Source organism: Trifolium pratense, linkage group LG3, assembly GCF_020283565.1.
Source record: "Trifolium pratense cultivar HEN17-A07 linkage group LG3, ARS_RC_1.1, whole genome shotgun sequence".
NCBI lineage: Eukaryota > Viridiplantae > Streptophyta > Magnoliopsida > Fabales > Fabaceae > Trifolium > Trifolium pratense.
The window spans coordinates 25,663,476-25,674,252 of record NC_060061.1 but is presented as its reverse complement, the minus strand read 5'-3'; the positions used below and the strand labels follow the sequence as shown (position 1 = coordinate 25,674,252).

General features: G+C 34.5%; 2 protein-coding genes across 2 annotated transcripts; both read right to left on the bottom strand.

The window, feature by feature from the left end:
- Positions 1-2,909: 2,909 nt before the first annotated feature.
- On the bottom strand, positions 2,910-9,754 carry LOC123917656. Its single transcript, XM_045969431.1, has one exon. The coding sequence runs from the start codon at positions 9,752-9,754 to the stop codon at positions 7,832-7,834; it is 1,923 nt and encodes a 640-aa protein (XP_045825387.1). The 3' UTR covers positions 2,910-7,831.
- LOC123914847 lies at positions 3,167-5,008 on the bottom strand. The gene has a single exon (XM_045966014.1). The coding sequence runs from the start codon at positions 5,006-5,008 to the stop codon at positions 3,167-3,169; it is 1,842 nt and encodes a 613-aa protein (XP_045821970.1).
- Positions 9,755-10,777: the final 1,023 nt, after the last annotated feature.

Genomic DNA, 10,777 nt, shown 5'->3' with positions numbered 1-10,777 from the left:
GCACATAACCTCTACCTTTAATTTATTAATGTTTGAAATTAATATTTTATTATTATCAAAATGAGTTGCTCAATTTAGAAGTTAAATTCAATTTACTATCGTTTTTTGGATCTCAATTTTGCCTCTTCTTTTTTAGTAGAGTTTTAGCTCTTCGTTAACACCTAAAAGAGTTTATAAAACATTTTTTTTTCAAATATAAAACATTTCTTTACAAGTAAATCTATCTTAATTAAGAAATTTTAATTAAGATCAACGGTTGACAAGATAAAAATTTCTTCTTGATGGTGGTTGAAGGTTAGGAAGAAAGATTTTACGTTTGATTTTTTATAACTTTTATAATATTAGAATTTTGTCCTCTTAGTACCTTTTAATATATATTTTAGCTTATTCAAAAAATAAAGATATCTCCTTCTGAAAAACTATAATTGAAAATCAAATAGAAAACTACCAACTAAAACTAAATTCATGTTATTTTCATTTTTGAGCCCTTGATTTAATCATTTCATTTTTGAGCAAGAATTTAATTTTTGTGCAACCTACAATATTTTTTTTTTGACTAATACAAAATATAAATAAATTTTGTGTGGTTGTTTGTTGGTTTGCATTTGTAAAGAAACAGTATTAAGATTCCTGAGTAGACTTTTACTATTGAGTAGGAGTAGGAATAGATTCCACTATCTTAACATGATGCTGCAACTACTAGTGAATATCATGATATGTGACTACTACCATTGGATCATCACAAAATCATACCAACCAATGGCTCTGATGATTTGATATTCTACACTTTTGACTCAGCGAATATATAATATATAAAATTAAAAATCTAATGAGTTTCGTATCATGCTGATGCTGGTTGGTTTTGTGAAAGGTGTTGATGATAGAAGATCGATGGGTGACTTTAGATGCCATTAATATTTCTTTAAAGCCGTCTTTAATAACAACTGAAAAGGACATAAGCACTTATAAATGGGTGGTCTACATTAATCATAATCTTAGCGGTTATCGGTGCTGAACTTTATAGGGAGTACTCCCTCCGGTCCTTTTTATAAGGAACACTTTGAAAAAATCACACAGACCAATAAAGCACATTTAATATAGTTATTTTTATTTAATACTCTTATAAATTTAAATTTATTCCATGTATACCCTTATTTAATTACTCTTTATTTAACTAACTTACTTATTTTTAAATTCTCTCTCATACTAAATAAGGGCACAAGTGAAATTGGACATTTAAAACATTTGAAAATTGGTCAAAGTTTCTTATAAAAAGGACTAAATTTTTTGCCCTAAGTGTTCCTTATAAAAAGGACCGGAGAGAGTATTACAGTTCGATCTTTCGCAACTTTGATCATGATACAAAACTCATTAAATGAGTGTGCTTGACATCTATGGGACACTTTACGTCTATCTAGTCAATCAAAATTTTACAGTAGCGATCAATATTAAAAACGACAAAAATATGGGGATTAAAAATATAATAAAAAAATGTAAAAGCTTTTTTAAAAGTCCGTATAGGGCCTAAAAATATATTTAACACTTTTCAAAATTTCTATTTCTATAAAAAAGAAAGAAGAAAAAAAAAAAAAACAAAAGAAAAAACGGAGAGGTGAAGAGAAGAGGCGAGTGGGGAAGGGTATATAGTAAAATTTTTGAAGTCTCCTGATTGAGCACAGCCATGTCATGGTCCCACAAGTGGTAGACAGATCACTTGGCAGGTTTTCGATTGGTGTAGAAAATTTGACCATCGACTAATCTGTTACTTAGCGGATGCTCAACAAGACAAGTAGCAGATGACAATTTTTAATTTATTTTTTCTAAAATTTCTCATTTTTAAGGCATCCGTTATTTAAATAGCGAAAAAATGACATTGGAAACCAATACACGAGAAGCACAAATTCTCTAATATTCACTTGAGAAGTAATCTTCCACACCCTCCACAACGGCCTCTGCATGTCATCTTGTAGGATCCCTTTTTTCTTAATGTGCTAAATCTAATTATTCATCAAAGGCTTCTAATTAAAATTATCTAAAAAAAGAGACTGCTGATCTCTCAATGACTACAAATTCACCAAAAGCAGAGTTTTTAATTGGTCAGACAAAACGTTTGGTAGGCCATATTTGTCCGTTTTGAGCTTTATGTACAAAATTGCATGAAGACACGTTTGATTGCACATAGGGCTAAAGCAACAAGACTAAATAAATTGTTTTTTTTATCAAGCAAAAAAAAGAAGTTTTCTTAAAAAAAATAAAAAGACTAAGAGGCAGTTTGTTATAGTTTGTTTTAGAAAAAAAATCATTTTTTTTATAAAAATAATCATTTTTAATTGTTTTGTGTCTGTTTGTTACATATTTTTATAATCAGAAGCTAAAAATAAACAGAAAATAGCTAAAAATGAGAAGCTACTAAGAGTAGCTTATAAAATAATAGATTTTTTTTAGAGGAGAGAGAAAATAAATGTTAAAAGGAGAAAATTGTTTGTAATTAAAAAAAAAATCACTTTTATAAGTAGTATCAAAACAAACTAAAGATTATTTTATTTAAAAAAAGTGATTTTTATTATAATAAATAAACACAAAGTAAATTCAACTTTTATAAAAATCTCTGAAATCTAATCTCTAAATTATTTTATATCAAAATCACTATTTTTTTAATCTATAACAAACACACCCTAAATAAATTGTCAATGAAGATGTTAATTAAAAACTACTTACATGTTTAGATTTGAATTTGATACCTTTCTTCATATTAAATAAAAATGAATAGAGTGAAATAATTAGTAGCACAATGATTATGTTGCATTATTTGTTGTGTTGATTCCTTAACAAATATGGTCCGGATCAAATTGACCTCTTGATAACAATAAATTTGAAAATTTCAGGATCACTCTCAAGAAAGGAAACCATTTTATGAGCTTGAATATTCATTTTTCTAAGCATACTCCTGATGAAAATATGCGTATACATTATATACTTCCTAATACAAAGCTAAGCACCGACCACATCTGCAACAGAAAGTTATGTACGGAAGAATTTCTTGTTCATATGTGTGCACATTGACACGCGGCTTGCCACACAACTCATGCTGTAGCACAGACTTTCTACTAGTTCATGAAGAAAATCACAACCAAATGTACATAAAAACGAATAATATATTGTTTCTCTATTGACCCCTTGCCCCTCTTAGTCTGTTTACAAGAGATTCTATTGATTTTTGGAGTCTGGTTCCTTCTGTTTGCATCACCGTCTGAGATGCCTCGCGAAGATTTTGAATTCCACGACCCAAACTGGCAATTGAGCGGGCGGAAGGGAGAGATTCAATAGCGCACTCAATCCCATCACCATACAAAAACAAGCCTGTGCAAGTTCCGACGCTGGCTGCAAATGTAGTCCAAGGCAAGAAGCCAACACGCTGCATCTTTCGCTTCCTCATTATTTCATAGAATGATGTTGTCATCGCTGAAACACTGGTGTTTTCAGCAGAGGCTATAACACTTCGAGTAACCACTCTAGAAGTTGCAAATCCAGGTGCCACAACTTTAGACGAACCAACGGCAACACTCAGTAGTTTCTGCATCTGGCTTAGTACAATCTTGAGTGAAGCTGGAATTTTGAAAGTAACGACCTTTGTCAGAGAAGAAACTCCTAAAACTGCTGTTGCTCCAGCCCCAACCGCCACCGCAGGTCTATCCGATAACAACCGATTCATGTCACCATGATTTAAACCAACCCCTTTACCATCAGAATCCATGATTAATTCTCCAACAATATCTTTAGCTTCACTCGGAAGAGGAGTATCCCAGTGTTTCCTGATACCTGCTAAGGTACTCGCGTCAACTACTGCGACAATGGTTTTAAACTTATCAGTCTGGCTACGAATGGCCTGTGCAAACAACACTTCTGACTTGTCATCATCTGGAAGCTCTGAGAACTCAATCTTATTAGACGTGGAAACGTCTTTCTCGCCAATAGGCTGCATCCCCTCATTATTTAAGATTGTTCTAATCCCCTCAACGGCAATTCGGAAAGTATAAACCTCAGAAACAGATTTATTATCGAGAACCTCCCCTCTGTTCACATCCAACAACATCTTTTGCGCGTGTGCCAATGCATTTGCCGTTGATGGTAAATCAGAAAAAATAGCATCTCTACACCATTCAGAAAACATATCATTCAACTGCTCAAGCAAAGGATATATATCCTCTGCAAATGCAGGAGTATTATAGCTATCCGTTGGCTGAATTTCAACCAAACCCCCCTCAGAAACCGAATAATTTTTACTGTCACCAATCAAAACAGGATCGACATGGCCAGATAAATCCTCTGCCAACACCATCCTAACATCTTTATTGAGAGAAAATCTCTTCATACCGATCGAAGCTAAAGAAGCAGCACCATGCTGCCGAGGAAACAAACTATTCACAATACTACTAAAACGGTTTTCAGCATCAAATCCAGTAGAATTATTATTATTTTTACTATCATTCTCGTTATTACTTTCATAAGAATTTCCTAAAGGGAATCGAACAACAATGAAGGATGAACTGACATTTTCAGCAGCTTTTTTAGCAGCTAATAAAGGACCATTAAAACCAGTACCAAAAATCTGCTTAAGAACAAAATCAGCAGCAACACTCTCATATTTATCTCTACCAATTTTATCAACAAAACAACATTTAATAACACCGAAAGCAGAAGTAGGTACCTCGTTTTCATCTTCTTCATCAAAATGGAAAAGACTGCCAGCTTGAACAATAACAGCATCAGGTTTAATTTCATTGATGAGAGAGTTTGCATCGACAGATGATTGTTCTGATAAGTCGACAGAAGAGAGAATGTAAATTATGGATTGAGTATTTGGATCGCGTAATGCAAATACAAATTGTTTAGTTTGATCCGGGATGTTGAGTTTGTTTACAAGTTGTTTTGATGATTTGAGTTCGTCGAATTTGGTCGTAGAGAATGGCCATAGGTGTTGGAGATTCCATGGAAACGTAATAGCCATTGCGGAAGAGTGTGTTTGTGGTGTGGATTATGTGAAAGGAGGAGGAAGAGAGAATAGAGAATATTTAGCTGCTTCAAAATTACTACGAAATGGAGAAGTCTCTAGTGTGTGTCTTAAATACAAGTAATCAAAACAGATCGGACAGGAAACTAATCGTTGTAGATTATTTTTTATTGCAGTTGTCTTTTTAGCCTCATTTTTTGAAACTCTCATATTGGATTTTGGTTAGAGACCAGACAAGTCAACGAAGAAGTTGTTATATTCTTGCATGAGTGAGCGACCACTTTCCTTGCTATTTCTTCCTTTTTAAAATGGCTTTTAACAAATACAAAAAGAAATTGTTTTAAAATAAATGTGATTTTCACTTTTTAATGTAAATTTTTGAAATAGATTATTCATGATGTGTTTTGTTTTTTCAGTCGTCCAAACACACCTCAATCCTTAGCAGGGATGAAAAATAAAGTCTAAACTTCATATATGATCAAGTTCGTGTATTCCTGCTCTAACTTATACATTTAAGATTCATCGTTCAAATAAAAATAAACAGATGAGTCCGATTGTCATTTACAAGTTTTTTTTTAAAAAAATAACATAAGATATTTTTTTAAACATTTATATTTTTCTTGTTGACTGAAGGGAAGAATAAGGGATGGGGTGGTGTTCGTGGAAGCAGCTGTACTGGTGGGTGGGTTCATCTAGCATGGAGTTTTTGACCATGGTTGTGAAGTTAAGTGCAAGTGGTTAGTTTTGTTAGTATTAATTACAAAAATGAAATAAAATAAAATAGTATAATCTTTAAAATACCCCCACCCACCCCACCATACACGGACACAAAAACTTGAGGTGGTTGCTCAAAAGCAGACACTTTTAGTTTGTCTCTGACGGAAGCAAAGATGCATATTGGAGACAATGGTTTTGTGAAGGGATCTGCAAGTTCTGCTGTAGGAACATGAAGTATCATGAGTTGCTTGGCAAGAACTTTTTTGCGAACAAAGTGATTGTCGAGTTCTATGTGTTTGGTTCTAGAGTGCAAGATGGGATTATGAGCCAAGACTACATTAATAATGGCTATACTTTGATACTCACCTAGTTCAGAGAGAAGAGATTGTATCCAACATAGTTCTACATTAGTATTGGCTATACTTTGATACTCAACCTCTGTGCTTGAACGAGTTACCGATTGTTGTTTGTTTCAACTCCATGACACCAGATTTGGACCCAGAAAAATGCAGGAGCCGAATGACCAAATAGTCATCTGGAAAATTTGGTGCCACTAGAGTTAGAGCTCATGGACATAGCAACTAAACATAAAAAGATATACATATGTTCATCGAATTGAAAATTAAGAGTTAGCATCCAGGAAACCAATTGACAACAAAATTTGGCACAGTTTTGAAAATAATTGATATATGTTTTACTGCTTTTGGATCAAATAAGAATGTGTTTCCAACCCAAGCAGAAAAGTGGGTCACATCACATCCAAGAAAAGGCTACAGTATTTAACAGGAATCAGATCTTCTGCACAAATGCATTACCAGCACCTTCCAAGAGAATGCTGTTTTAAATTGACCGAGAATGCTGTTTTAAATTGAGTTTGAAGACCCTGAGAAAAAAGTTTCTACTGGAACAAGAGTCATAAATAACAATCTAGTGCCCCCTTCCACCGCTTATAAGAACAATGCAGGACAGGAAACCAAAAAGAATCTCATCATATGCCAATTTCTCTTCAATAATATTGAAACAAAGGAAAAAACTGAAATTCCACACACTTGTAAACTTAACATCTACCAACTCAACACAGTAGCAATAACTTACTGCTGTCACATTTTTTGCATTTGGAACGTGTAATTGTAACTCACAATGAATAGATACACAAACACACTACCAATCTCCAGAGAAACAAAATCCAATCTATTAAATTCGAAGTTATATATACTAGAGTCAGACAAAACGGAGGAAAGCAGACCACAATTTTACATAATCTCCACAACATAAACTATAGGAATTTGGACAAAGTATGTTGTCAAATATGCTAATTAACACTATCACATTGATGTTATTCTAGCTTCCAAGCAGCAAACGTGATTTGCATAATAAGTTAAAAACTAACCTGCCAAGACTTGATGATTTTCATCATGTTAAATAGAAATCAATAGACCGTGAAATTAGCATTGTATATTTTTCTTTTCAGTAGGACAGACTCAGTTGCATTATTACAGAGTTTGTGCTGTAAATTTCTTAACAAAATGATCCCGATCAAATTGACCTCTTGATAAATTTAGACAAGAAATTGAATTTCAAGATCACTTGCAGTCAAAGAAACCATTTTATGAGCTTGAACTTCAATAGTCACAAAATAAATTCAAATAATATCATGGCATCCCGAAATTTAAAAGTATTAAAAGACACCTGCGGTATTTTCAAATTACCCCTCAAAGATGCAGGTTTTTTTAAGTTTTGAAATTATGTATATCAGCGAATCAGATAGGGTCCACTTCAGGTGTAAATATGAACCAAAGGTGCTACAAAAAATTCTTTAACACCAAAGAACGGAAGGATAAAAGTTTTATGATTGAAAACAAATAGCACAATGGTTAGGAAGAGGGGGGAAAAAGATTTAATTTCCTAATCATGTCCACTCTGATCGAAAAAATGTGTATATTATATACTTCCTAATATAAAGCTGACCACTAAAAAATTCAACTAAATCTGCGACAAAAAACTATGTACAGAAGAATTTCCTGACCTCATACCAATCAGGGTACACCACTTCATGAAGACAAGCACAAGCAACTGTACATCAAAAAGACTTATATTGTTTCTCTATTGATCCCTTGCCTTTCTTATTTTGTTTACAAGAGATTCTATTGATTTTTGGACTCGAGTTCCTTCTGTTTGCATCACCACTTGAGAAGCCTCACGTAGATTTTGAATTCCACGACCCAAACTGGCAATTGAGGGGGCAGCAGGGACAGATTCAATAGCGCACTCAATCCCATCACCATATAAAAGCAAGCCTGTGCAAGTCCCGATGCTTCCTGCAAATGTAGCCCAAGGCAAGAAGCCAATACGCTGTATCTTTCGCTTCCTCATTATTTCATAGAATGCTGTCCTCATAGCTGAAACACTAGTTTTTTCAGCAGAGGCTATAACACTGTGAGTAACAGCTCTAATCTTTTCAGCAGATGCAGCTGCCTTCATGATACCCGGCGTTTTGGCTCCAGAAGTTGCAAATCCAGGTACAAATTTAGATGGACCAAGGGCAACAGACAGTAGTTTCTGCATCTGGCTGAGTACAATCTTGAGTGAAGCTGGAGTTTTCAAAGTAACAATCTTCGTCAGTGTAGACATGGGGACTACCTTTGTCAGAGACGAAGCTCCTAAAACTGCTGTTGCTCCAGCCCCAACTGCGACCACAGGTCTATCTGCTAACAGCCGCTTCTTATCACCAGGATTTAAACTAACCCCTTTACCGTCAGAATCCATAATTAATTCTCCAACAATCTCTTTAATCTCACCAGGAAGTGGAGTATCCCAGTGTTTCCTTATACCCGCTAAGGCACTAGCATCAACTACAGCTACAATGGTTTTAAACTTATCAGTCTGGCTACGAATGGCCTGAGCAAACAGCACTTGAGACTTGTCATCCGCTGGAAGCTCCGAAAACTCAAACTTCTTCGACTTCGAAACATCTTTCTCAACAATTTGCCGCATCCCTTTATTATTCAAAGCTATCCTAAGCCCCTCAACAGCAATTCGAAAAGTATAAACCTCAGAAACAGTCTTAGCATCAAGAACCTCACCTCTATTCACATCCAACAACATCTTCTGAACATGTCCCAACGCCTTCCCCATAGACGGTAAATCAGAAAACATTTCATGCAAATCCTCAAGCAACGGATATATAGGCTTTGCAAATGCAGGTGTTTCATAACTACTTGTTGGTTGAATTTCCACTTTACCCGTCTCCAAAACAGAATCATTTTTACTGTCAACAACCAAAAGAGGATCCATATAGCCAGATAAACCCTCTGCCAACACCATCCTAACATCTTTATTCAAAGAAAACCTCTTCATAGCAATCGAAGCCAACGAAGCAGCACCTTGTTGCTGTGGAACTAAACTATTCCCAATATTTCTAAAACCGTTTCCGGCATCAACTCCACCAGAAGAATTAGTACTATCATTATCATTACTATTACTATTACTATCATTGTTGTTGTTAATCAAACAAGAAGTTCCTAACGGGGATTGAACAACGATAAAAGTGGAACCAACATTTTCAGCAGCTTTTTTAGCAGCTAACAAAGGACCATTAAAACCAGTACCAAAAATCTCTCTAAGAACAAAATCACCAGCAACACTTTCATATTTATCTGTACCAATTTTATCAACAAAACAACGTTTAATAACACCAAAAGAAGAAATAGGTACCGGAAAATCAAGAACGTCGTCGTCGTCGTCGAAAGGTGAAACGGCGGCACCGGATTGAACAATAACAGCATCAGGTTTAATTTCACTGATGAGTGATTTAGCATCGAAAGATGAACGTTCAGATAGGTTTAAAGAAGAGAGAATGTAAATTAGGGATTGGGTTTTGGGATCGCGTAATGCGAAAACGAATTGTTTAGTGTGATCGGAGATGTTGAGTTTGTTTACGAGTTGTTTAGATGATTTGAGTTGGTTTGATTTGAATGTGGAGAATGGCCATAGGTTTTGGAGATTCCAGAGTAACGTAATCGCCATTTGATGTGGAATTGTTTGTTACGCCAGAATGAATGAGTGTGGATTTTAGGAATGGGAGAGAAAAAGGAATGTTTTGCAGTTTCCAATAGGTACTGCGAAATACTCTACTCTAGTAGAGACAACTCTACCGCATGAGTCACGTATTTATTGAGTGTATTGCATTATTATAACCTTAACAACAAAAAATATTGAATAAACTATTTTGAATGATGTTCACAATTTCAATAACAAAGTTGTCTATTTCACCGTTCAATATTCGGCTTGTGCGAATAAAAATATATTTATCGGGAGAGAACAACCCTTAAAAATGAATCTCAATTATCTCGAGGATTAGTCTCCACAGTTTCGCGCGGGCGGAGGATAATTTTTGCATTGCGCATATTGGTGTAGTTAGCACAAGTTGTATAGCAAATTTATTGATATTTTTTCTCAGAAAAAAACAGCAAGAATTTATGCAAGTTGTTAGCTCTAATGAGTATACAACGGTGGAAATGCCAAGAATGCCAAGAAAGATGATGAAAGGAGAGATATTAGATATAGTGAATAAGGAACCTCTACAAAACAATGACTACAGAATGCTACACATTGTTGCAGACTCGCAACATCTCTTTATATTAAACAAATGGAGTTTGAAGTAACCCAAAAAAAAAAAAACAAATGAACCCTTTTTTGCAATTTCATTTCAAAACTTTTAAGAACTCGACATTAATGCCACTTTTTAAACATGAGCAGTGCTAAATAACACGAAGAGTTAAAAAACAAAAACTACGAACGTGGTTACAAACCACAACTTATGCGTTTTTAATTTATTTATTAACATAGTGATTAGTGACATAATAAGCTTCTTTCTACACAGCAACAAACCACTTTGTCGGCAAACTGTATTTAATCACCGAAACAATAAAGTGGCACCATCTCTTATCACACTTTTTGGATAGTATCTATCAGTGCATCAAAGCAGCCACACTATCAACTAGTTTTATAATCCAACTATAAAATTTGTTTGTTGCGGCCATTTTAGCT